Genomic DNA, 27,696 nt, shown 5'->3' on the forward strand with positions numbered 1-27,696 from the left:
TTACTTCCGGTTTCGGGTGATGTCAGTGAAAGGGGTCTATAGAGATCTTGTAGTCACATGACCGGAAAGTTAACAACTGCCATCTTGTCGGTAAAAAACACAGCTGAATACTGCTGCACTCGTGTACAGAATGGATCAATTTCAACCGACGGACTACACGGCTCATTTTTCTAATGAACAGATAACTAGATATATGTCTAAAATAAACGACCTACAGATTAGTGACCCTTATGGCTTACCGGACGTAGTTTTCACGACCGTGTCAGTGGATTTTGAACTGCCAGAGGTGGAATACCCAGATGTGTATAATTACCTCATCAACTTTCCCTCGCTGTTCAGTGGTGAAGCACTGCATGCTTATAAATCTCTGGACAGTTATCTTTACAGAAATTCAGGATTTATCAGCCCCCCTAAGATGTGGCATCTTGTAAACAAGAAAATAACAATCCTCATTGGACGGGTAAGTCACTTAAGTATTGAGTACTAGAACTGATGCTAGATATATCAGTAGTATCTACTGTAGTATAGCACTGACCAGCCGATTATGGTTGAATATTTTATATTATCAGTTACATCAAGTATCAGTAGTCTATCACTATTACTGTATATATGGTATACCTGCTTTATGAAATAAAAACGTATTTGTCCAGTTTAATTTCTTTTGCTTTTACCATAATTAGCAATACTGATAAATCATAATTCTTAGAATTATAGATGTGCTTGTCTATGTCATAGATATTGGTAATGATACACTTGACACTTCACAGCCAAAACGTGGAAAGGGAAAATGAGAGGGTGACTGACAAATGTCTAAAGGTCACTGTTTTTTATCACTGATTTCGGCCTGGCCAATAGCAGAAATCCATTTTGCACGCCTGTCAGGGTCCCGTGGCAGCCTATGAAACTAACTTTCCGATTTCTGACCTCTCCTGTTGTGGCATTTATATGCCATACAACTCTCCGGCATTGTGGCACGGTAATATTTGAAGATTTCGGCGAAAAATAACGAAAGTCAGTGTCGGTAAGATGGCGGAAATATGGCGTTTTACCGACAAGATGGCGTCTGTCTACAATCTGGAGCGGATGTGACGTCACATGCAAGTGCTCCATACCGTAAGATCTTGGAAGAGAACCTTCTTCCCTCAGTCAGAGCACTGAAGATGGGTCGTGGATGGGTCTTTCAGGATGACAACGACCTAAAACATACAGCCAAAGCAACAAAGGAGTGGCTCAAGAAGAAGCACATTCAGGTCGCAGAGTGGCCTAGCCAGTCTCCAGACCTTTAATCCTATAGAAAATTTGTGGAGGGAGCTGAAACTTCGAGTTGCCAAGCGACAGCCTCGAAACCTTCAGAATTTGGAGAGGATCTGTAAAGAGGAGTGGACCAAAATCCCTCCTGAGATGTGTGCAAACCTGGTGACCAACTACAAGAAATTTCTGTGCTTGCCAACAAGGGTTTCTCCACCAAGTACTAAGTCATGTTTTGCTGAGGGACCAAATACTTATTTCACTCAATCAAATACAAATGAATTTATAACCTTTTATATGTGTATTTTTTCTGGAATTTTTTTTCTTGATATTCTGTCTCTGTTTGTTAAAATAAAAGTGCCATAAAAAATTATAGACCCTCATTTCTTTGTAACCAGGCAAACTTACAAAATCAGCAGGGGATAAAATAATTATTTCCCCACTGTATATCCTTCTGTGCACTTTGTGGCGAAGGATAATAACCCAACAATATGACCCATCAGCCTTAACCCAGCATTTGGGTAGAAAAAACAACCCAGCATTTTCAAGGGTACTGTTCAGTCATGGCTTAAACAATTCAGTCGGGCTCCAGATAAAGCTGTCATCTAGAAGAGTGATGTAAAAGGACATTGGCTTGCAGCATTGAGCGATGTAGAAGTCATATTTTTAATTTTGCTGAATGTTTATGGGTGTAGCAACAGGGATCAAAACAAGTTACTGTGAGCAAATATCAATGATGTCATAAAGTTTTTAAAGCAAAATATTTAACAGAATTTATTTTTGTTGGAGGAAATTTTAACATCACTCCTGCTGACTGGCTGGACTGGTTCTCATCTCATTATATTGATCACCATTTTAATGAAACAGTGGATATAAAAAGGATACACACCCTGTTAAAATGATCGGTTTTTCTGATGTAAAAAAAATGAAACTACAATAAATAATAAATAAATAATTTCAAAATGTTTCCCACCTTTAATGTGACCTATAACCTGTACAAGTCAATTGAAAATCAAACAAATCTATTTGGGGGAAAAACATAAAAAATAAAAAAAATGTACAATAAGCTGGTTGCAGGCGGCACGGTGGTGTAGTGGTTAGCGCTGTCTGGCTGTAATTTATAGCGGCTAGAGATAATGAGATGAGATGAGAAGCTGGTTGCATAAGTGTACACACCCTTAAACTAATACTTTGTTGAAGGCAAGGCAAGGCAAGTTTATTTATATAGCACATTTCATACACAGTGGCAGTTCAATGTGCTTTACAGAAGTAAAAGCAAAACAGTAAACAATAGAGAATAAAATTACATAAAATAAATGGGAAAAAATATAATAAGAATTAAACAATAGTAGAAATAAAATAATAAAATGAAGTAGAAGTTCAAATAGGGGGAGAAAAAAACAGCAGAATAAAATAGAATATAAGTAAAATTTGAAACATGCAGAAACTGTAAAAGTACAGATTATAAAACATGTAAAGAAGACAATATTAATTATTTAACAGAAAGCATCTGAGAACAGCTTGGTCTTTAACCTAGATTTGAAGCTGCCAACAGCAGGAGCATTTTTGATGTCCTCTGGCAGTTGGTTCCATAGCTGTACTGCATAGTAGCTAAAAGCTGCTTCACCACACTTTGTTTTAACAACAGGTTTTACCAGTAAATTTTTCTGCTGCGATCTGATTGGGTTAGGCCGCTGCAACATATCAGAGAGGTAATTGGGCCCTGTACCATTTAGAGATTTGTACACCAGCAGCAATGCTTTAAAGTCAATTCTGTAGCTTACTGGAAGCCAGTGAAGGGACCTTAGAATTGGAGTAATGTGCTCTGTTCTTTTTGTTCGTGTGAGAACCCTAGCCGCTGCATTTTGAACCAGCTGAAGTCGTTTGATGGTCTTTTTTGGCAGGCCTGTGAAAAGGCCATTGCAGTAATCAACCCTACTAGAGATGAAGGCATGTATTAGTTTTTCCAGATCATTTTTTGACATAAGTCCTCTTAGTTTGGAAATGTTTTTTAGGTGATAAAATGCCATTTTAGTGATTTCTTTCATGTGACTGTCAAAGTTTAGCTCACTGTCGATGAAAACACCAAGATTTTTAACCATTTCTTTAGTTTTAATCCCTTTTTTGTCAAGAATAGTGGTGATCCTGAGTCTTTCATCTTTTTTCCCAAATAGAATTACTTCTGTTTTATCTGAGTTCAGCTGAAGAAAATTTTGTGACATCCAGTTGTTGATTTGGTCGATACACTGGTAGAGACATTCAAGGGGGGCATAATCATTAGGTGATAGAGCAAGATAAATTTGGGTGTCATCTGCATAGCAGTGATACAAAATTGAGTTGTTCTTGATAATTTGTCCAAGTGGGAGCATATAAAGGTTGAATAGTAATGGTCCAAGGATCAACCCCTGGGGGACACCACAGGTCAAGGACATTGACATTGAGGAACAATTTCCCATGGTAACAAAGAAGCTTCTATCTTTTAAGTATGAATTTAACCACTTGACAACATATGTTGCAAAATGTTTTGAGCTGCACAAAACTTTTAGAACGGATGAACTTTCCGCCGTGTACGATGTAAATCCACGACATATACGAGCAACAAACGTTCTATGTCCGTTATCATCCGTTAAACGTCTGCTGTATCCTCTCTGCATCCTATGGGCATCCTCGCAACTCACATCCGCTGCAGCTGAACACGGAAAGAGGGAGGAAAGATAAGGTACATGAAACGTCTATTCATTGTTAGTAGCACGGAAATAGGATGTAAGCGTATGCATCTCGTATATAAAGTATTCAAAACGGACAAAGCGTTTATATCTGGGATGTATCTCGTATATTTAGGATGTCTGGAGTATGTCTAGAGTATGTAGAAGGACATCTAGTTCAGGGCTTGAACGAGTAGGCACGGACTTCCTTTTCTTGCCTGACTGACGCACCATGGTGTTGATACAAGATGTAGTAGAGATGTATCAATGTAGCCTTCTTCAAAAACGAGATGTAGTAGAGATGTATCAATGTAGCCTTCTTCAAAAACGAGATGTAGTAGAGATGTATCAATGTAGCCTTCTTCAAAAACGAGATGTAGTAGAGATGTATTGATGTAGACTTCTTCAAAAACGAGATGTAGTAGAGATGTATCGATGTAGCCGCCAGCACGTCTTTCCGCTTTATGCTGACGGCGTGCGTGCTGCATCCCTTTATATCCGTGGAGCAGACGCAATTGAATGAATGAATGAATTTATTTATTTCGAACATGTATAAAAATGTATGTAACTATTTGTACATACAAAAGAAAGAAAATGAAAAAAGTGACAAAAAAAAGAATAAATCAAATAACATAAAGAGCTAATACATTACAATACACCGCACATTGTTCGAAAAAGGAGTGGGAAGAAGTACAATACTTTTTTTTTTAATTTCCCACCCCTTTTTAACTACCCCGAAATCCAAACTACATTAATACACCTATAAAAATATATACCATATATACACTTCATGATTATCCATATAAATTTATAATTACAAAAATAAATATATACTACATACCATATCCATATACATATATACACATATACATACACATATACATACATATATACATACACATATATATACATATACACATATATATATATATATATATATATATATATATATATCAGCTGGATAGTACAGTGGTAATGCTCACTGACTACGACGCAGGAGATCGGGGTTCGAATCCCGGTCGGGGCAAAACATCATCCAGTAAGGGTCCTTAGGCAAAACCCCTCATGATATATCAGCCTACCTCAGGAATGAGTGAAAACATAACTGATAGAGTCATACCGGCTCAGACGTCGCCCGGGTCAACAAGGTCTGCGTCAGTTGCTAGGGAACCAGGGCAAACTGTTCCCACAAATCCCACAATCAAGGCTAACAAAGAAACAGCTATTAGCCCAGTGTTCCAACATCCATAATCGAAATCTGCTATCACAACTAGAGATTAATGAAATACAACAACGATGCTACGGCAAGGGGGAGCCGCGGGGAGGTCAGCGGGGAGATGTCATCATCCCCACAACCAGAGATTGGGTACCAAGCCCCAACAGCTAACAGCCTCAACACAAGAGCTGCTGACCTGAGAAGGAAGATCGTGACCCAACTGGAAACCTGGAGCCCCCGACAAATACCGAAGCTGAGTTGCCAAGTACCTTCAGAAGATCTACTAGTAGATGTGAATGCTGCTCTGAAGACAATCTCCACAAGAACCATCACTGAGACCAACAAGCTGATACACAGTACAGCAACAGTAATCATGGAGATGCTTGGACACAAGGTGGGCTCGGGACATAACAAACAGTATCCACCATGGAAGAGACGATTAGAGGCCAAGATAAAGGCAGCAAGGAGAGAAGTTAGCCAGCTAGCTGAACTACAGAAAGGGAACATGGTGATCATCACGAAGAGCGGCTACGGGTACCGATTCCGTAGTGGGGCAACAATCAGCCACCTGCTCTACATGGATGACATCAAGCTGTATGCCAGGAATGAGCGAGAAATAGACTCGCTGATCCACACCACCCGGATCTACAGCGATGACATAGGGATGTCATTCGGATTGGACAAGTGTGGCCGGATGGTCTCAAAGAGAGGCAAGATGATCCGGACTGAAGGGATTGACCTACCAGAGGGCAACATAGGTGATATCCAAGACAGCTACAAGTACCTTGGCATCCCACAGGCTAATGGAAACCATGAAGAGGCCACAAGGAAGTCAACCACAGCCAAATACCTCCAGAGAGTAAGGCAGGTCCTGAAAAGTCAGCTGAATGGTAAAAACAAGGTCCGAGCCATCAACATGTACGCACTACCAGTCATCAGATACCCCGCTGGTATCATAAACTGGCCAAAGGAGGAGATAGAAGCCACAGATATCAAGACTAGAAAGCTCCTCACCATGCATGGAGGGTTCCACCCCAAGTCCAGCACCCTGAGACTATACACTAAGCGGAAAGAGGGAGGCCGAGGGCTAGTGAGCATCAAGACCACGGTCCAGGATGAAACATCGAAAATCCGAGAATACATCAGAAAGATGGCCCCAAAGGATGAACTGCTAAGTGAATGTCTCAGGCAGCAGAACCCTGATGAGAGTGCAGAGGAGGAACAGACAACCTGGAGAGACAAACCCCTACATGGCATGTACCACCGTCAGATAGAGGAAGTGGCTGATATCAAGAAATCTTACCAGTGGCTGGATAATGCAGGACTGACAGACAGCACAGAGGCACTAATCATGGCAGCACAAGAACAGGCCATAAGCACAAGAGCCATAGAGGCCAGGATCTACCAGAGTAGATCAGACCCAAGATGCAGACTGTGCAAAGAAGCCCCTGAAACAGTCCAGCACATAGTAGCAGGGTGTAAGATGTTAGCTGGATCAGCGTACATGGAGAGGCACAACCAAGTGGCTGGGATAGTATACAGGAACATCTGCAACCAGTATGGAATAGAAATGCCCAAGTCCCAATGGGCCATACCACAGAAGGTGGCTGAGAACAACAGGGCCAAGATTCTGTGGGACTTCAGCTTCCAGACTGACAAACAGATCCTGGCTAACCAACCGGACATAGTGGTGGTGGACAAAGAGCAGAAGAGGGTGGTGGTGATAGATGTGGCGATCCCAGCTGACGCCAACATCAGGAAGAAGGAACATGAGAAACTTGAGAAGTATCAAGGGTTGAAAGAGCAGCTGGAACGGATGTGGAAGGTCAAGGGTTGCGTGGTCCCCGTGGTAGTGGGGGCACTTGGGGCAGTAACCCCCAAACTGGGAGAGTGGCTCCAGCAAATCCCAGGAACAACATCTGAAGCCTCAGTCCAGAAGAGCGCAGTCCTAGGAACATCGAAGATACTGCGCAGAACCCTCAAACTCCCAGGCCTCTGGTAGAGGACCCGAGCTTGAGGATGACATGGATACCACCCCCCCGCCGGGGGTGAGAAGGAGATTTTTTTTAATATATATATATATATATATATATATACATACACATACATACATACACACACATACATATATATATATACACACACATATACATACACATACATACACACATATATATATACATACACATACACATATACATACACACACATACATATATATATATATATATATATATATATATATATATATATATATATATATACATACATATACATACAAACACATACACTTCATAAATATCTATATAAATATATAATTACAAAAAAAAATATCTACTACATACTTATCCCAGTAAATATGAATATATCTATCCCCATAAATAATTATATACCATATACTAAGCTAGTTCTAACATAACAATCAACCCTATTCTATTTATCCCTCATCATCCTCCATTAACATACTTCCTCTGTAATATACTTGTTTAAAAATATTTTTTTGTACCTTTTTTTAAACAGATTTATATTTGCACTTTGTTTTGTTTCTGTCTCCAGTCTGTTCCATAAAGTCACCCCACAGCTCGATACGCACATGCTTTTCATATTTGTTCGAACTTTTGGTTTTTTAAAATTTAGGTCTCCCCTTAGATTATATCCCCCCTCTCTCTCACTAAACATTCCTTGTATATTTTTCGGCAATAGATTATTTCTTGCTTTGTACATTATTTGTGCTGTTCTGAATTTGACCAGATCCATAAATTTCAACATGTGTGATTTTATGAATAGTGGGTTTGTGTGATCTCTGTATCCTGTTTTGTTTATTGTCCTTATTGCTCTTTTCTGTATTGTACATATCGGCTGCAGAGTGGTTTTGTAGGTGTTTCCCCAGACTTCAACACAATAAGTCAGATATGGCAAAAATAATGAGTAATATAGAGTATACAAAGATTTACAATCAAGAATATGTTTTGTTTTCCACAGAATTGCCGAGCACTTTGCCAGTTTTGCTCGTACGTATCCTACATGAGGTTTCCAGCAGACTTTAGGATCCAAAATCACACCAAGAAATTTAATTTCCTGTACCATTTCTATCTTAATATTGTCTATTATCAATTCTACATTACAAACTATTTTATGTCTCCCAAACAACATAATCTTTGTTTTGCTTAGATTTAATGATAATTTATTTTTGTCAAACCATAGTTTTAGTTTATTTATTTCAGTTGTGATTATCTCTAAAGTCCGCTGCAAATTCTCACCGGAACAAAAAATATTGGTGTCATCTGCAAACAAAACAAATTTCAGTTCTTTCGAAATTGTACATATGTCATTGATGTATATTATGAATAATTTCGGACCTAATATTGACCCCTGTGGTACCCCGCATTTAATATTCATGAAATCAGATTTATGGTCACCTATCTGCACAAACTGTTGCCTGTTTCTTAGATAGCTCGACAGCCAACTCCACCCGACTCCCCTAACACCACACTTTTCTAGTTTACTTAATAATATATTATGATCAATAGTATCGAATGCTTTTTTTAGGTCCACAAATACTCCAATTGCTATTTTTTTATTATCTATACATTTTGTGATTTCCTCTATTAGTTCCATTAGTGCCATCGATGTTGATCTGTCCGTTCTGAATCCATATTGACTGTCTGTAAGGAGGTTGTGTTTTTCAATGAATTTGTCCAATCTATCTGAAAAAAGTTTTTCGAGTATTTTGGAAAATTGGGGGAGTAAAGAAACAGGCCTGTAGTTTGTGAAATGGTGTCTATCTCCAGTTTTAAACAATGGTATCACTTTTGCAATTTTCATTTTGTCTGGAAATGTACCTGATTGAAAAGATAAATTGCAGATGTGGGTGAGTGGTTTCACAATTCCCTCAATAACTGTCTTTACTGTTAACATGTCTATATCATTCCAGTCTGCAGAGGTTTTGTTTTTACATGTTCTTACAATTTGGATAATTTCTTCCTCATCAGTTGCAGTTAGAAAAATTGTACTTGGATTTCTGTCCCCCATATCTTCTATGTTCCCACATTGTGTTGTCTCGGGTTCCTTTATTTTTGCCGCTAAATCTGGTCCCACATTTACAAAGAATTGGTTAAAACCATTCACCACATCCTTCATATTATTTATGGTCTTGTCATTTTCAGTGTAGTACTCCGGGTAATTTGTAGTTTTGGATCCATTTCTCACAATACCATTTAATACAGTCCATATACCTTTAATATTGTTTTTATTTTTCTCCACTAATTTATTATAATAGTCTTTCTTACATATCCTCATAATATTAGTTAATTTATTTTTATATTTTTTATATTTTTCCTCTGCCTCTATAGTTCGATGCTTTAAGAATTGTCTGTATAATATATTTTTCTTTTTGCAGGCATTTTGTAGCCCCTTGGTGACCCACGGACTATTTGTATATTTATGTATATTACTGTATTTCTTTATAGGACAATTTTTATTATATAGTTCATTGAATATTATTAAAAATTCCTCATATGCTTTATCAACATCTTTTTCTTTATAAACTACATTCCAGTCCTGTATTATTAAGTCATTTTTTAGTGCAATCATGGTTTCTTCAGTTTTCACTCTTATATATTTATAATTTTTAGTATCCTTTTTCTTGCTATAATTACAGTAATATACATTAAAAATAGGTAGGTGGTCACTGATGTCTGTTAATAGTAGTCCACTCTCTGTATTATTTTCCAGGATATTAGTAAATATATTATCTATTAAAGTGGTGCTGTGAAAAGTGATCCTGCTTGGTCTGGTAATAGTTGGGTACAGTCCCATACTGAACATTGAATTAATGAACTCTTCTGTCATTTTGTGTTTCTTATGATTTAAGAGGTCGATGTTAAAATCACCACAGATGTACATGACCTTCTGAGTTGATTTTATAAACATACTTTCCATCCAATCTATAAAAACTTCTATGCTTGATCCAGGACATCTGTATATACAGCTCACTATTATATTTTTCATTTTTTCACAGCATATTTCTATTGTAATACACTCCATCCAATCATCAACAGCTACCATCATTTTATTATTAATTTTATATTCCAAACTATTATCAACATATATTGCCACTCCCCCTCCTCTTTTGTTCTTTCTATTGATATAATTTAATTCATACCCGTTCAGCTCAAAATCTACTCCCATCTCATCGTTGATCCAAGTTTCTGATATGGCTATTATATTGAATGGAGTATTGAACTGACTGAGATATTCCTTCATTTTATGGAAATTGGCATACATACTTCTGATATTGAAATGAATAATTGATATCATATTTCCATCTCTAATCTTTGCATTGTACTGATATTCAGTGTAATACCGGCAGCTGATATTGATGTTGCTGAAAAGATTATTTTCCGGATCAATATTATTTTCCATATCTTGTATTTTGTGCTCAGTATAATGGAAAGTGTCCAGTTCTTGTGTCCAGTGTCCAGTGTCCAGTCCTTGTGTCATGATTGTAAATTGCTTTATTTGGCTCCCTCAGAATTTGTCCAGTTCCCCAATATCTCGGATGACCAAGATCTTGGCCTCTTCTGGAGATCCCTTCAGCTTGATGAAAATCTTGCAGTTTTGTGTCCAAGTGTTTTGGATTTTCCCCTGTTTCCTTAGTAGTCTCGCCTTTTTTGCAATGTCTGCATTTTTTTTTGTTAAGTGCTCATTTAAAAAAACATCTGAGCCTTTCAGTTTCTTCCCTTGTTTTAACAATTGCATCTTATGCTTTCTGTTGGCAAATCGCATTATTACAGCTGGTTTGCCAGTGTTGCTTCTCCGTGGGAGAGGGTGACATGCTTCAATGTTATTGCTTTTTACCTCAATCCCCTTGGAGTGCAGGAATGCTAACACCTGTTTCTCCACAGAGTTAGCATCCTCCTCGTTCAGTTCCTCTCCATCTCTTCTCGCCACTGCTCCAGCATATGAGCGGGGCTGAATCTGCAGTCCGGTCACAATGATGTCATTCATCCAGGTGTACTGCTCCAGCTCCTCCACTCGGTTCTCGAGAATGGCGATCCTCTTTGCCTTCTCCGTGTTCTGCAGCCTCAGAGCTTTGACCTCTTCTACCAGGTCCAGGATGGTCTTCTGCTGCATCCTGACAGCAGAGATTTCTTCACCCAGAAAGTCGAGTGATTTTTTAATATCATCTATCTCCTCGACCGTAGGAGCTTTCTTCGGGGGCATTGCGTTTGTTGTTATTACGCGGCCCGTTCCCGCGCTACCTCTCGGCCTGCTCCCGCGCAGCTTCGCTCCCGCGCAACCTCTCGGCCCGCTCTCGTGCAGCTTCGCTCCCGCGCAACCTCTCGGTCCGCTCTCGCGCAGCTTCGCTCCCGCGCAACCTCTCGGCCCGCTCTCCAATTCATACCCCCCGCATGCGCAGTGAACGGTCTGCATCCGGTATACATCCGCGCAACATCCCCTTTGTTTCCGTTAGGCGTACGTGATGCATCCCCTTCATCCGCTATGCATCCGCTCTTTCTGCTATGCATCCGCTTCTCAGTTATCACCGGTAACCCCTTCGGAGCTGTCATCCACTTCCATCCGTTTTCATCCGCTAGGCTTCCTATGAACATGCGTTTAACATCCCTGCTATATACTACCGACGTCCGTTCTTTTCCGTTATGTTTTTGCAATTTTTTGCCAATTTTGTCCATTTCTGGAGCGGATGAAAACGGATAGAGCCACCCCCAAAATTTTGCTCGCCCGCTGTGTCCTTTTTGCATACGTTTTGTGTCCATCAGCCAGTGGGACCGGGCCTTTAGGCTGACGACAAATTGCCGTATCTTCCCCTTGGGATCCCCTACAGTATTACCAGACACAAGGATTATTTTGGGCGGCACGGTGGTGTAGTGGTTAGCGCTGTCGCCTCACAGCAAGAAGGTCCGGGTTCGAGCCCCGTGGCCGGCGAGGGCCTTTCTGTGTGGAGTTTGCATGTTCTCCCCGTGTCCGCGTGGGTTTCCTCCGGGTGCTCCGGTTTCCCCCACAGTCCAAAGACATGCAGGTTAGGTTAACTGGTGACTCTAAATTGAGCGTAGGTGTGAATGTGAGTGTGAATGGTTGTCTGTGTCTATGTGTCAGCCCTGTGATGACCTGGCGACTTGTCCAGGGTGTACCCCGCCTTTCGCCCGTAGTCAGCTGGGATAGGCTCCAGCTCGCCTGTGACCCTGTAGAACAGGATAAAGCGGCTAGAGATAATGAGATGAGATGAGGATTATTTTAAAGGCAAATGCAGCAACAGTTATTAAGCAAAATGCATTTTTATTTATTGCAGCGTCTCCTGGTAGTCAAATGACAATTTTTCTGCTCCTTCAAAATGGGGTCCCAAGTTCATGTACACAGTTTGGGTTTGATACATCAAAGCATTGCTGGGATATGAGCTCACTTCCTGTTTGATGGCTTGACCGCTGATTTTGATTGGCTATAATGGGAGAACACTTTGGCAAATAAAAAAGCCAACAAATGATGTTTGTGATTCTTGGTCTGAAGATAGTCTCTGCCAAATTTCATAAAGATTGGACAAAATTTGTAACCTGTGGAAACTTAATCATTTTTGACAAAATCCAAAATAATGGAAAATTCCATATGGTGGAAATTGATGTAATGGTGTGTGTTGAACCCAACTTGATAGAATTTTTCTCCCTCACAGGGTTCTTAAGCCCTAAGAGATGTAGAAGCCTGCCGATAACTCCACCCACAAGTGAGTATCATTGACTTCACAATATCCAGAAACAATACTGTCATTTGTCTGATGATTTATAATTCTATGAATGAATAAATGTTTTGTTTTACAGAACTATATTTGAACAATGTTCTTCAGAAATGTGCCTTAGTTGTTGCATTGTCACAATACCAATTCAGTGTTGTCCCTGAAATCAGCATAAACCCTAATCAATTAGTTTAACGTTGTGTTGTCTTAAGGGTCTCTCTCTCTCTCTCTCTCTCTCTCTCTCTCTCACACACACACCAGATCAGACATAACATTAAACCACCTGCCTGATATCGTGATCATTCATATTTGTTTCCTAATAATGTTTCAGTGTCTGAAGTGAGAATTGTGCTGCTGGGGGAAAACGTTCTCCTGACCAGTAGAGTGGGAAACTTCATCCTGGGCAGATCTGCATTTGAGACTGAACTTCATTTTTCTTCAGTAAAGCTGTACAGTGAGAGAGCCAGTGGTCACGTGGAGGGAAGAACCGTCATCATCATCAACACGCCTCATCTCTATAATCCACATCTCTCTCAGGAGGAACTGACTCAGAGAGTAAAGGAGTGCATTTCTCTCGCTCATCCTGGACCTCATGTGTTTCTGTTAGTGCTTCAGTCAGAAAAATTCACGCATGAGCAACATGACAGAGTCAGAAGCATATTGGAAACTTACAGCCCACTGTCTCGGAAACGCTCAATAGTGATAACTACAGGTGAAGACCATGGATTCATCAGTGAATGCGAATTTAGACATCACAGAATTCAGAATGTATCTAAATTCAATAAACATCAGGTCCTTCAGCTTTTGGGGAAAATAGATGCAGTGGTGAAGGAGACCGGGGGAAGTGCGCTACAAGAGAAGAAACACTCAGGAACACTGAAAAGACCTCAAGAACATTTGAGTGAAAAAACAGTAAAGGAAAAACTGGAGGAGAGTAAAGGTACGTGTAATTTATGGTTTTCAGTCATGACCATGAGATGTTAAAGATCAAGTAAAATCTACAGTTAAAGCTAGTTTCCCACACTTCAGTGCATGCTATCTCTTGCAGCTTCCTCAAAAATGTTCTTTATTGATTGGGTCAACTTGTAAATTAATTAAAGAAAGCATTTTAACATGATACAATGAAATACGTACAGCAGAATGTGGAAGATGGTTGGAATAGGCAGTAGAACTCTAATTTAAAACTTTCACAAAGAAGGACATCAGTGGAAGAAATTATCATTCAAGTTGAATAAATCTACAATTTCTTTCCACTTCAGAGTTTTCCCTCAACAGTGGGGGGAAGAAAATTGGAATTAAGCTCAAGGCTTTGTGAGAATGTAGTAAAGAACATGTAGTGTATTACAGTGTCAGTAAATGTAAGTCCAAAGGGAACTTTGTAGTTCTGATAGAACACTAACACCGTAAAAAAGCATTTTAACAAAAAAATGATCAGGTCTGCAAAAAGACCTGATGATCCGTCACCTGTTTCAGTCTATACGAGAGTAACTCCTGATACTGATACTAATGTCTTGTGTAAAGCAGTCTCAGCCACCTTTATATAAAATATTAATCAATCAATCAATCAATCAATCAATAATAATAATAATAATAATAATAATAATAATTCAGCTATATTGCATATCAGTGTATCCAAGCAGAGATGATTTGTGTTAAATAAGTGCACACCTCACAATCACAGTGGAGTTCGAGTATCTTCTGTTCAGATCTCTGTACTCTCATACATTATGGTGACACTAAATACTAGGGAAGTAAACAAAGACTATTTGGAGTGAACAGATAATGCAGCCTACATGGATATGAATACAGATATGGACGTTCAATGGAGTATATTTTGGGTTAAAAGATGCATAGAGATCGTGCAGGATGAAAAATATAATTTAAATTAAAAGTTTCCATTTAAATGTGCAGTTTTAAAGGCCCTCTGTCACTGATGTTCGTGGGGAGGTTGCCAGGTTTCAGGAAGAACTCCACCTAAACTCCACCTTAACTTCAAATCAAAAACCTCACAAAAAGATTGAATCTAGTCCAGAATGTTTGGACAGAGGGACAGTAGACATTCATTTTTAATTAAAAAAAACCAATAAACCAACAACAGAAACAAGTTAAAAGTGGAGTGCGTTTGTGATTAGGAGTATACTGTATATCTGCAACACAGAAATTATAGGCAGAATCTGGCAACGCTGTTAACAGAATAAAAACTCTTTAACATTATTCTAACACTCCTGTGGCTCTTGGGAAATGAGGAACAGAAGGTGCATTTTATTTTCAGATTTGCTCACACTTTTCTGTCTTTATTTTTTAAATTTATGCTCTGGGTCATACATGCTCATTCTCTCTCTCTCTCTCTCTCTCCTCTCACCTCTGGACACCAGCATAGCTCTACTGGGCTCTCTGCAAATAATCATTTAATTCATATTAATAATATTAATTTGTCTGCTCATTGCAAATCTTTTTCCTTGTTTTTAAATGACCGTTCTCTGTTATTCTTAAAATCTTTCTGGAAATTACAGTCATGATAACAAAATACTGCCTAAAGGACTCCAGAAACACTCAGAGTGCCTCCAGATTTATAGAAGTGTCTGATAAGAATGTCCATAGAAATTTCTGGCATTTATGGAATCTAACAAACAAACAAACATACACCTTATGTAGTGGATGTTCATTATGTCTAACTATTACAGATATTTTAAGTTCGTTTCTTAGACAAGGATATTTTTTAAGCTTGTTACCTCGTTAACAGTTTCGGCGAGAATCTCCCGCCTTCTTCAGAAACAGTCACCAGATGTCGAGTGGTGACGTGCCTAATCAGCTGATGTTGCGTTACGGAGGCGTGAACGTCCCGCCCAATTTGACAGGTAGTCCACGCCTCCTGCTGTCAGGTCGCTCCTCCAGGACGGCGCTCCAGGTGTGTGACAGTGCATACGCTCCCTCATCCCGGTTCATCGTCCTCTGCGCCCGCTTACGTATCTCCACTGCCTCTAAAATCCAACGCTGGAATCTATTTTCTTCAGCGCGAATGACTTTGGCCTCTTCCCAATTCATTATGTGATTTTGCCATTTGCAGTGGTCTGAAATGGCCGATTTTAGATTTTCTTGGTTTGCTTTTTCTTTTTCGGATCTTGTGAGTCTTTTTGTTGTTGTTTCTTTTTCACATTCTATTTGGTGTTCTTTCCTGCGAGTGTGGAAGCATCTGCCCGTTTCACCAATATAGACTTTATTGCATGAACGGCAAGGGATTTCATAGATGACGTTGCATTTATTGTCCAGTTGTATTTTATCTTTGGGGTGAACTAGCAGCTGTCGGAGGTTCTTGTATGGTTTGACCGGGGTGTTGATGTGGTATTTCCTCATGGATCATTGGATGCGTTCTGTGACTCCTTTTATGTATGGTAGTGTGACAAAGCCTCGGTTTGTTTTTTCGGTGTTTTTTCTTATTTGTTTATTTTCTTTTATTTGTGTCTGTAATTTCCCTTTCCGAATTGCCCACGGTGGATATTGGCAGTTTTTTAATGCCTGTTGGATGTGTTGGTCCTCCTCCTGTCTGTCTTTCTCCTCTGTGATGCTCTGTGCTCGGTCGTATAGTGTTCTGATTACTGACATTTTGTGTGCGATGGGATGTTCAGATGTCCAGAGAAGATATTGGTCGGTGTGTGTTGGTTTTCTGTATGTTGTAATTCTAATGTTCCCTTCTTCTGTGTGGTGTATTTTTAGGTCCAGAAATGCTATTGTCTTGTCCGTTTCCTCTTCATGTGTGAATTTGATGTTGCCTGTCTTGTCTATGGAGTTTAGATGATCCATGAATTGTTGTGTGTGGCCTGTTTTTGTTATTTCGAGAATGTCATCAACATATCTTTTCCAGAAGATAGGTTTGCAGTCATCCGGTGCTGTTTCTATGGCTCGGGTTTCCAGATCCTCCATAAAAAAGTTACATAGAGTGGCAGATAGCGGGTCCCCCATTGCAAATCCCTCTTTTTGTCTATAGATTATGCTTCTAAATTGGAAAAATGTGGAAGTGGAAATGAAATGTAATAGTTTTATGTCCTGTGCTGTAAGTTTTGTGCGTTTTTTCAGGGTTCTGTCTGCTTTTAACCGGTTTTCTACTATGTTAAGAGTGTTTGTGACCGGTGTTTTTGTAAAGAGGGATATGACATCATGCGATACAAACATTTCATCCTTTTTTATCTTGATTTCCTTTAATTCTTTCGCCAGTTGTTTTGAGTTTTTGCAGTGGTATTCCGTGAGTCCGAGAAGTGGTTTAATTATGTCTGCCAGCGTCTTGGAAAGGTTGTAAGTAACTGATCCTATACTGTCTACTATGGGTCTTAGTGGTGCTCCGGGTTTATGAATTTTCGGTGTGCCGTATATCCGGGGGGTGATGTTTGCTGTGGGGATGAGGTGGTTGTATGTTTGTTTATCGATTTTGTTGTCATCCATTAACGGTTTGAGTAATAGTTTTAGTCTTTTTTTTTCTTTTCCTCCGTCGGGTCTTTTTTTAATACTTCATATGTGTTTGGGTCCGTGAGCATTTCATTCATTTGTTTTTCATATTGATTAGTGTCCAGGATAACCGTGGTCCTCCCTTTATCAGCCGGTAATATTGTTATTTTCTTGTTCTTTGCGAGTGTTCTGATGGCTTCCATTTCCTGTTTGGTTATGTTTCTGGGTGGCGGTTTAGCTGAGGTGAGGATGCCTGCTATTTCGTTCCTTAATGCGGCCTTCTGTCCTTGGTCCTGTATCATATTGCACGCTAGTTCCGTGGCTAATACGAATTCTTCATGCGGGATTTTATTTGGTGTGATGGCATAGTTTAGTCCCCGTGAGAGTATAGTGTGTTCTGCTGTTGTTAGTGTGTGTTTAGACAGGTTGCAAATCCATTTTTCGTTTATTTGCTTGTCCTTGCATTTATTTTGTTTCTTATTGATAAGTCTGTTCAGTTTTTTAATATGGCGTGTTTTTGTTTTTGAAAACTCTTGTTCTTGTATTGCATTCAGATGTTCTTCCATATTTTTTTCCATGTCACTGCTGCATTTGAACCGGAGTTTGAAATCTTGTTTTCTTTGTGCTATTTCTGTGTTTAAATTGTTGATTTTGTTTGTCGTGCATCTGATTCTTTCTCTTACCAGAGTCATTCGCGCTCTTTCGATGGTCCTTTCCGCGTTTCTTGTTGGTATTGGATTTTTTTATGTAGAGGCTTTACATAAAAAACATAACTTACATACAGAAAACCTACACACACCGACCAATATCTTCTCTGGACATCTGAACATCCCATCGCACACAAAATGTCAGTAATCAGAACACTATACGACCGAGCACAGAGCATCACAGAGGAGAAAGACAGACAGGAGGAGGACCAACACATCCAACAGGCATTAAAAAACTGCCAATATCCACCGTGGGCAATTCGGAAAGAGAAATTACAGACACAAATAAAAGAAAATAAACAAATAAGAAAAAACACCGAAAAAACAAACCGGGGCTTTGTCACACTACCATACATAAAAGGAGTCACAGAACGCATCCAACGATCCATGAGGAAATACCACATCAACACCCCGGTCAAACCATACAAGAACCTCCGACAGCTGCTAGTTCACCCCAAAGACAAAATACAACTGGACAATAAATGCAACGTCATCTATGAAATCCCTTGCCATTCATGTAATAAAGTCTATATTGGCGAGACGGGCAGATGCTTCCACACTCGAAGGAAAGAACACCAAATAGAATGTGAAAAAGAAACAACAAGAAGACTCACAAGATCCGAAAAACAAAAAACAAACCAAGAAAACCTAAAATCAGCCATTTCAGACCACTGCAAATGGCAAAATCACATAATGAATTGGGAAGAGGCCAGAGTCATTCGCGCTGAAGAAAATAGATTCCAGCGTTGGATTTTAGAGGCAGTGGAGATACGTAAGCGGGCGCAGAGGACGATGAACCGGGATGAGGGAGCGTATGCACTGTCGCACACCTGGAGCGCCGTCCTGGAGGAGCGACCTGACAGCAGGAGGCGTGGACTACCTGTCAAATTGGGCGGGACGTTCACGCCTCCGTAACGCAACATCAGCTGATAAGGCACGTCACCACTCGACATCTGGTGACTGTTTCTGAAGAAGGCGGGAGATTCTCGCCGAAACTGTTAACGAGGTAACAAGCTTAAAAAATATCCTTGTCTAAGAAACGAACTTAAAATATAAACATACACCTAATGTAAATCTGATAACATTATTAGATGGCTATTATTGTCAACTGTAAGTTTCTTCATGAGGAAAGTCCTTGTCATTTTGAAACAGTTACAGTATGTGGTATTATTATTATTATTATTATTATTAATAATAATAATAATAATAATAATAATAATAATAATAGTTTATTCAGTGACATTTGAAAGAAGATATAAAACTTGCCAGAAAGTTCCATAGGACATCTGGTTCAAAAATTAAACAGTTAAATTATATAATAAATTGAATAAATATATTTTTTAAAGTTGTTATAATTTGTGACTAAAATGGATTCCTCTTCCAGAAGTCCTGTTTTGTTTTGTTTTTCCCCCCTCACTGATTTTCAGTGTTTCCAGGGCAGAGTATTGGGCTTCTCATAAAAACCTTCTGGTACAGACCACGCCCACTATCAGTTTATGAATATTTTTAGCACTAAACAGATACAGATAAAGATAATGGTATTGGATTACACCCAGTACATGCACTGGAGCTTTGAATGTGTTTTTTCTTTTGCAGTGTCTGATCTGAGGATTATTCTGTTGGGAAAAAGTCTCTCTGACACCGGCAGTGTGGGAAACTACATCCTGGGCAGATCTGCGTTTGAGACTGAAGGGTCTCGACATTCAGTATCACTTCAGTGTGGGAGAGTTAGAGGACATGTGAAGGGAAGAACCATCACCATCGTCAATGCACCTCATCTTTTTCAACAAACCCTCTCGAATCATCAGCTCACACAGTGTCTTAAAGAGTGTGTGTCTCTGTCGGATCCTGGACCTCATGTGATCATGCTAATTATACAGCCAGAAGATTTCACTGAAGCAGACAAAAGAAGAGTGGATCGCATTCTTTCAGATCTGTCTGAGGAGGCTCATAATTACACCATGGTGCTAACGACAAAGAACATAGAAATCAGCACCAGTGTAGATCAAGATCAGGAAACTATCCTACAGGAGATCATTGCCGAATGTAATTACAGACATTTAAATTTCAGTGGATGCAGCCAGGATGCTCTTGTGAAGAAGATGGAAGAGATGGTCAAGGTGAATAAAGGAAACCTTATCTGCGAGGTATATGAAGAAGCTGACTCTGCAGTAGGCCAAAAACCATCTGAGCAATTCAGAGGCCAACTGGAAAATCAAGAAACAGTAACACTGGGAGAGCATACTAAACCGAAAAAGCGAGGAAAGTCTGGTCATGCAGGCATAAAACCCACATTTAGTAAACTTGAACAAATTGGATTAAATTTGATGAAGGAACACAGTGGTAAGTACCCACCACACAATTACAAATTATCCTTTTTTCAGTATTCCAGTATTTTCCAGTAAACTCATAAAAGGTAACATGGTAACAGGAAACTTTTAGCTTATGATACAGTCAACTTACAAATTACTGACTGATCACACTACGGTCTATGTGGAAGAATTGAGAACCCTGGTGATCAGGCCAAGTGATAAATCTCGTGACTTTTTGAGCACACGTTAGTGATTAGTGATTGCTCATTTCCAGTATTCCCAATGACCAATCACTGATCAACAGTGTTTGCATTGATCAGTTACTGATCAACAGTACACTCATTGGTTAATCACTGATCAACATGGTTCCCATTGACCAATCACTGATCAAAGGCTCTTTTTAGACCTCTTCTTTTTCTTTTTCTGTGTTTTTTAAAACACATCTTTCACCTCAGGAAATGAGTAATGAAATTATGAGCTCATTATAAACTAAAGCACATTCTGCACTCAGGTTAAGACTGTAGAATTCTGCTTGCTCTCTTTCTAGCATTCAAGTCAAGTGAAGCTTATTTGTGTAGCACTTTTAAAGCAAGACGGCCTTTCGATTTCATAAAATCGGTGAAATTTAGTTCCCTCTGAAATGTGGTGATTGTGATATCTGTTTATTTCTGTAATATCTCACAAAATATCAGGCCATTCTGTGGCTGGGAAGTTATTTAATTTGAGGGGATTAAAGCAAATAATGTGCATGAAATCGCTCGCTTGGCGCAGTCAAGCAGACAGAAGAAGTCCGTGTGCGCATGCGCAGGTTTACCTTCTTCTTCTTCTTTTGGGTTTTACAGCAGCTGGCATCCACAGTGTTGCATTACTGCCATCTACAGGTTTCCCTTTGAGCGTGCACTGACAGTTCCATCATTCTGTCGCTAAACGAACAGCTCCTGATGCTGTTGTAATATTGTAATTGTCAACACAATTAATTTGTTTGTTTGTCTGTTTAACTGTAGAATTAAAAGAGACTCCACATTTGAACCTAGTGCTGCTGGGAATGGAAGCATTAACGGCCTCAGTGTCTAAAATATTATTGGGTAAAAAGTCCTCACTGGTCCAGTCAGAGTCCAGCTCCGAGTGTGTGGTAAGGAAGGGAGAAGTGTGTGGACACCTGATAACGCTGGTGGAGATGCCCGCTCTCTACAACACTCGGCTCTCAGAACAGGAAGTGATGCGTCTGACTCGACACTGTGTCTCTGTCTGTGATCCTGGAGTCCATGTTTTCTTTATCATGGTTTCTGAAGGTCTCACTGATGAAGATAATGCAGAAATAAAGATGATTCAGAGGGTCTTCAGCTCCAGAATTAATGACCATGTCATATTCCTCATCAACCAGCAGTTGCAGAAGGAACAGATAGATCAGACTCTTCAGTCTGTGATAAAGACACACGGAGGACGATCTAGATTCTACAGCAGCAAAACAAAAGCAGATGATCTGTTTATCTGTGTTAAAGATCTTCTTGAAAACAACAACAATCGTCCGTACACGATGGCCATGTACGCTGATGCCCAGGTTGAAACACAGCTGCAGTACAAAACAGAAATTGAAAATCTGCAACAGCAAGTGACTGAACTCAAGAGGAGGACTCAAACAGAAGGTAAAGTGATTATCAATTTAAAATAATCTGAGTATTTATCAGTCTGTTTGCTTTTCTCAGAAGGAAAAGGACAGCTGTTACTTGCATTTATCAGAAACTGTTTATAAATAAACATTTTGTTGGACAGCATCATCATTAGCATGTAAAAAGGAATTAAATTTGCAGATGTAATTTTACTTTTTGACAGTTCAGATGAGATAAAATAAGGACAAAACCCATGACATTATGTTATAATAACTCGAGCAGCTTTATTCATGTTTGTCTCTTTTAAAGTTTAATGGCCTTTTTTTTTGTACAGATTTATCAAAAAGCCCTGACACTCTCAGAATTGTGCTGTTGGGGAAGACAGGAGTTGGGAAGAGCGCATCAGGAAACACCATTCTGGGGAAAAACGTATTTGATGAAATGATGTCACTTCAATCAGTTACCTATGTGTGTCAGAAAGAGACCGTAGAGCTCGGTGGGAGACGGATTACTGTGATCGACACTCCAGGACTGTTTGACACAAATACTGATAATGAAGAAACCAGGAAAGAGATTGTTAAATGCATATCGATGGCAGCACCTGGTCCTCACGTGTTCCTGCTGGTGCTGAAAATTGGACAACGCTTCACACAGGAGGAGAGAGAGGCAGTGAAATTCATTGAAAAGACTTTTGGTAGAAAATCAAACACATACACCATCGTACTCTTCACCTGGGTTGATGTGCTTAATGAACAGACATTTGAACAGTTTATGAAAACTGCTGGGCCAGAATTAAACAAACTTCTGTCAGCCTGTGGTAAACGATATCAGGTGTTCAGCAACCGTGATAACTGCAGCAACACTCAGGTGTCAGAGCTCCTGGATAAAATCGACTCAATGGTGAAGGTGAATGGAGGAGGCTGTTACACTAATGAGATGTTCCAGGAGGTCGAGGAAGCTCTAGAAGAAGAAAAGGAGAGAATACTGAAAGAGAGAGAGGAGCAGATAGAGAGAGAGAAAGAAGAACTGAAGACCAAATATGAAGCTGAAATGGAGGACATGAGGAGAGAGATGCAGAAACAAAAAGAAAGACAAGAAGCAGAGGAAAGAAGAAAAGAGGAAGAATTTAAACAGAGAGAAGAGCAAATAAAAAGAGATATGGAAAAAAGGGAACAACAGGCAAGAGAGGACTTTCAGAAGAGAAGAGAAGACGATGACATGAAGATGAAAGAATGGGTGCAACAAATAAACAGAGAGAGTGAGGAGAACAGGAAACAGTGGGAGAGACAAAGACAGGAAGATCAGAAACGGAGAGATCAGGAGGAGGAGGAAAGGAAGAGGAGAGAACAAGAGTGGAAGGAGCAACAGAGAGCGGAGAATGAGAATTTAGAAAAAGAAAAAGAAGAGATGAAAATTCATAAAGAAAAAGAATTAAAGAAACTACAACAGGAGTATGAACAGAAGGCAGCAGAAGAAGACAGGAGAAGAAGGGATTTAGAAGAAAAGATAAAGGATGCAGAGGAAAGTAAAAAGAAGGAACTACGGGATCTTCAGTTATCTCAGCAACGAGAGTGGGAGCAGAGGATGAGGGAGGAGGAGGAGAAGAGAAACAAACAGCAGGAGGTCTGGGAGGAAAGAATTGCTGCTATGGATAAGTGGAGTTTAGAGCTGTTTAGGAAGCAGAATCAATATGAGTGGGAAAGACAGAAAGAAAAGGAGGCTAGAGATTTAAGAGAGAAGGAAAGAAAAGAGAAAGAAGAACAAGAAAGGAAAAGAATAGAAAATGATTTGAATGAAAAGATCAGAAATATGGAGGAACAGCTAAAGGCACAAAGAGAAAAAGATGAGCGAGAAAGAAAGGAAAAGGAGGAAGAACACAAAAAGGAAATGGAGGAAAAACTACGGAAACAACAGGAAGATTTCAGAAAGGAGAAAGAAGAAGAAGAAAGAAAACACAAGGAGGAGGAGGAGAGAAATCTTGCCTTCATTACAGAGCAACACAAGAAAGAACTGGAGACCCAGAAAGCACAGACAGAAGCAGCAGCCAGGAAACAGGCAGAGGAAGAATTTAAAGCTCAACTTGATGCAGAAGTTAAACAGGCAGAGGAAGAATTTAAAACTCAACTTGATGCAGAAGTTAAACAGGCAGAGGAAGAATTTAAAGCTCATGAAGAGGAAGAATTTAAAGCTCATGAAGAGGAAGAATGTGATGATGATGATGATGATGATGATGAAAAAGTTAAACGGGCAGAGGAAGAATGTGATGATGATGATGAAAAAGTTAAAGAGGCGATGCGTAAAGGGTTTGAAGCGGGCTGTGCACACGTCGAGTCAAAAAGAACAAGAGCAGGCAGACTTGTGGATCGAATTGTTAAAGCTTGTTCCATGAAGAAAGAACAAAAGAAAACTGAATGAAAGCTTGTTTGAAATTCATTCAGACTTGATGTTTTTTAATCCACATTTTTTAGTTAATATCAGTTTATCAGTAGATTAACATGTGATTTATATCAACAGCATTATGCTTTGTTTCAGGTCGGTTTGCCTCTATTTTAATTACATTGTGGGGTTTTTGTCACATAAAATTAGATTCTGTATTTTTTAATATAAATATCTTATTTCTGTTTCTGTGGTTACTGATCTACTGGGGTTTAAATTTGAAGCACAACGACACAGTTCCACTCCATATTCCTTTATTTTACCTCCAAATGGACCATTAATCAATCAGAGATCTTCCCCTGAAGATCACTAGCCTGGGAAATCCCATGCTGCTTTGCACAATCGTTCCGATCTGAAAAGAAAAGACATATTTCACTTGTGATATGGTCTGGTGTTAACCAGACTAGAAGATCACTGCAGTTAGACTCTCTCTCTGTATTCCCTATTATTCCCGACTATTACCATTCCTTTGTTTTGTTTGTTTGTTTTGTGTATATGCTTTTATCTGTGTTGTACTATGAAAGCTAAGTGGTATCGGAGTCAAATTCCTCATGTGTTCGCATACCTGGCAACATGGGCGCCGCCAGGGGGGGAAAGGTTAGAACAATTCTAGGGGCCCAGCACTGCCATGGGGTCCTTTAAGGGGCTGAAAATATGCTTTTAATGATTTTAATAAGACTTTTGAAATAACAACAATGCAATATTCCATCTGGTAAAATGAGCTAATTGAACAAGGTTGTCTATTTCTTGAGTTCTTCAACATATTGTCATTTAACCCTCCCCCTTTTGCGAAATGGTACGGTCCAGTTCTGGTAGAAGCGCGATGCGTTAAATCTGTGTGCTGATCAGTGCAACGCTACTTGCTGCTGTGTCGCGGTGCAGCAGCCAGCCAGCAGTGGAGTGCGTACAGTCTATGATCGCTAAATATGAAGAGTGGCTGTCAAAAACGTAAAGAAAGGCAGCTGAAAGCTGAGAGGGACCGGAGAGGGAGGCAACTGGTCACTCAGTTTTTCCCAAAGAAAGGTAGCTATCGCTCACATGTGTGTTCAAAATGTTAGCGAATGGTAAATGAACAGTATGAACGTGGTTGGATTAGCCTATCAAGAGAACACTTTTACAGTTTGTACAGTGACATTTTTTCCATTTTAATAACTGAACTGACTTGTGTGATAAACAAGATGAAATATTACATTATGCTGGTGCTAATAACTAGTGCTAATAACCAGTTTCATAACTAATGGGGTGCCCTAAATATGCACAGATTCAGCCTCAGGGGGACCTCCGCCCTAGCAAACCACTGAACCCCCCTTTGGAGAAGGAGGTAAGCAGCAATACAACCCATAAATGCTTTAGGATTGAAGTTTTTAATGATAATTTTTGAACATATTCCCTTTTTGCAGAACAGTACACACAGCTTTCTACCTAACACATAACAATCCATGGGATTTCCATAGGTATTTTGATGCTGGGTAGAAAACTTTTTCTATGATTTATTAGCAGTCACATCACACATTTCACTACCAATTGTCCTAGCACAAGAAGGCATGTGGCAAAATCTTGAATTTTCATTTGTGATTGTAAATGCACCAGAATTAGTCACTGACCAGTTTTCACCTAGTCCCTGGTAGGTTAATACATAAAATGTAATAACAAAGTCACAAACTCAAGGTCCATGGGCTATCAAAAGTCAAATAATGACAATAGTGCAATTGTAACGAGGGTGGGCAAAGTTGGGGGGCCCAAAATTCTAATCTTTCATGGGACCCAAAATTTCTGACGGCGCCCCTGCCTGTCAATAAAAGTGTTTCTGATTCTGAGATGCACGACATGGACAAAAGTCCCTGAATATAATATATTTGTGTTTGTTGTATGCATTAATATGGAGTTCACGCACTCTTCACTGCTGTAACAGACCAATTCACAGATACCAACATCACTAACAAGAAATTCACAGCACAGAGAGAAACACAGATTGTTACCACTGATCGTGTATATCAGTGGAGAAAACGGATATTTATCTGCAATTTGCAGAAATGTTTGTATTTAAAAGCAACCAGCTGAATGCATAAAGAAATATTATTTGGTTATTATACAACATTTACAGAAGTGTAGTTGCTCTGCAGTGTGCTCCATGTCCATAGAACAACAAACTGCCTTTAAATGCAGTGGAAGAGTTTTATTACCTCGCCAGGGCGGAGTCCACCAGGGGGCGAGGCATTGTTTTCAGTGGGGTTTGTTTGTTTGTTTGTATGTATGTTTGTTTGTTTGTTTGTTTGTTTGTTTTTGTTTTTTGTTCATGACACTACAGGAAAACAGCTGGACCAATCTTCATGGTCCCCTCTATACTGAAATATCTTAAATGGCGACTCGCACAATACTTTCAGCTCAGTTCTTGTTTGTCACAGATAAAATAATTGCAAATTATGTATGTAAACAAAGTGCTGTAATCTTTGAAATAAACATTTTTTCATTGCTATGTTTACCACTATTATTATAAATATTAAAATTTTTATACATTTTAAAATTATTCATATTCAAATCTCCAAATTTGATAATGTAATCACATTTAAAGTGTTGTTATGAATGATTTCATTCCTGGCCATCTGAAAGACACACAGAGACACATTAATAAACAGCCAGTAATTAGATGCAGGTGTTACATGTTTATTCCATGTCCCCTGTTGGTTCAGCCTGACTCCTTGCTGTTAACAGCTGACGCTCAGCCACGCCCTCACTGCCACAATCTCGTTATAACTGTATTCCAAAACTTTGGTTCCCTATTAAAAAAATAAATAAATAAATTCACTTCAACTTAAAGCCCTCAGTAATTTTTCTCCCTTCTATTTTTCTGACCTTCTCCATCCTCCTACAACTTCTACTTCACTTTCCGCATTTGTCTCTCCATCATAGCTTTAGTGTTCAGTAATTTTCTTCACACAGCCAGCATGTCTTTAAAGACTCATCTGTTTTCTTCTGTCTTTCACTCTGCTTTCCTCTTTACTGCTTGTCAGTCACATTATTAATAATAATAATAATAATAATAATAATAATAATAATATTATTATTATTATTATTATTATTACCACCTCACCTGGGACAGAGTCCACCAGGGGGCGAGGTATTGCTTTTGGTGAGGTTTCTTTGTTTTGTTAATGATATTGTTGGAAAACAGCTGGACCAATGTTTATGAAACTTTCAGGATAGATAATAGAACCTCCAACATTTTGAGGGTCATCTGCTCAAGGTCACCAAAAAGGTCAAAATCTTTTCTTTTT

At 39.3% G+C, this 27,696-nt stretch overlaps 1 protein-coding gene across 2 annotated transcripts in view; it reads left to right on the forward strand.

Annotated features, from left to right (window-relative positions):
- The window catches only part of LOC132870532 (GTPase IMAP family member 8-like), a 38,544-nt gene extending 11,647 nt beyond the window's left edge, over positions 1–26,897 (forward strand). Inside the window, exons 2-6 of one of the 2 annotated variants that reach the window (XM_060904206.1) lie at positions 12,857–12,907; positions 13,248–13,856; positions 19,660–20,406; positions 21,380–22,021; positions 22,320–26,897. In XM_060904206.1, the coding sequence (XP_060760189.1) occupies positions 12,857–12,907; positions 13,248–13,856; positions 19,660–20,406; positions 21,380–22,021; positions 22,320–24,400 (4,130 nt within the window). In that variant the 3' untranslated portion in view covers positions 24,401–26,897. The remainder of the gene's footprint in view (positions 1–12,856; positions 12,908–13,247; positions 13,857–19,659; positions 20,407–21,379; positions 22,022–22,319) is intronic. The other variant, XM_060904207.1, reaches the window with a different exon arrangement.
- Positions 26,898–27,696: the final 799 nt, after the last annotated feature.

Source organism: Neoarius graeffei, chromosome 22 (genome assembly GCF_027579695.1).
Source record: "Neoarius graeffei isolate fNeoGra1 chromosome 22, fNeoGra1.pri, whole genome shotgun sequence".
Lineage (NCBI taxonomy): Eukaryota > Metazoa > Chordata > Actinopteri > Siluriformes > Ariidae > Neoarius > Neoarius graeffei.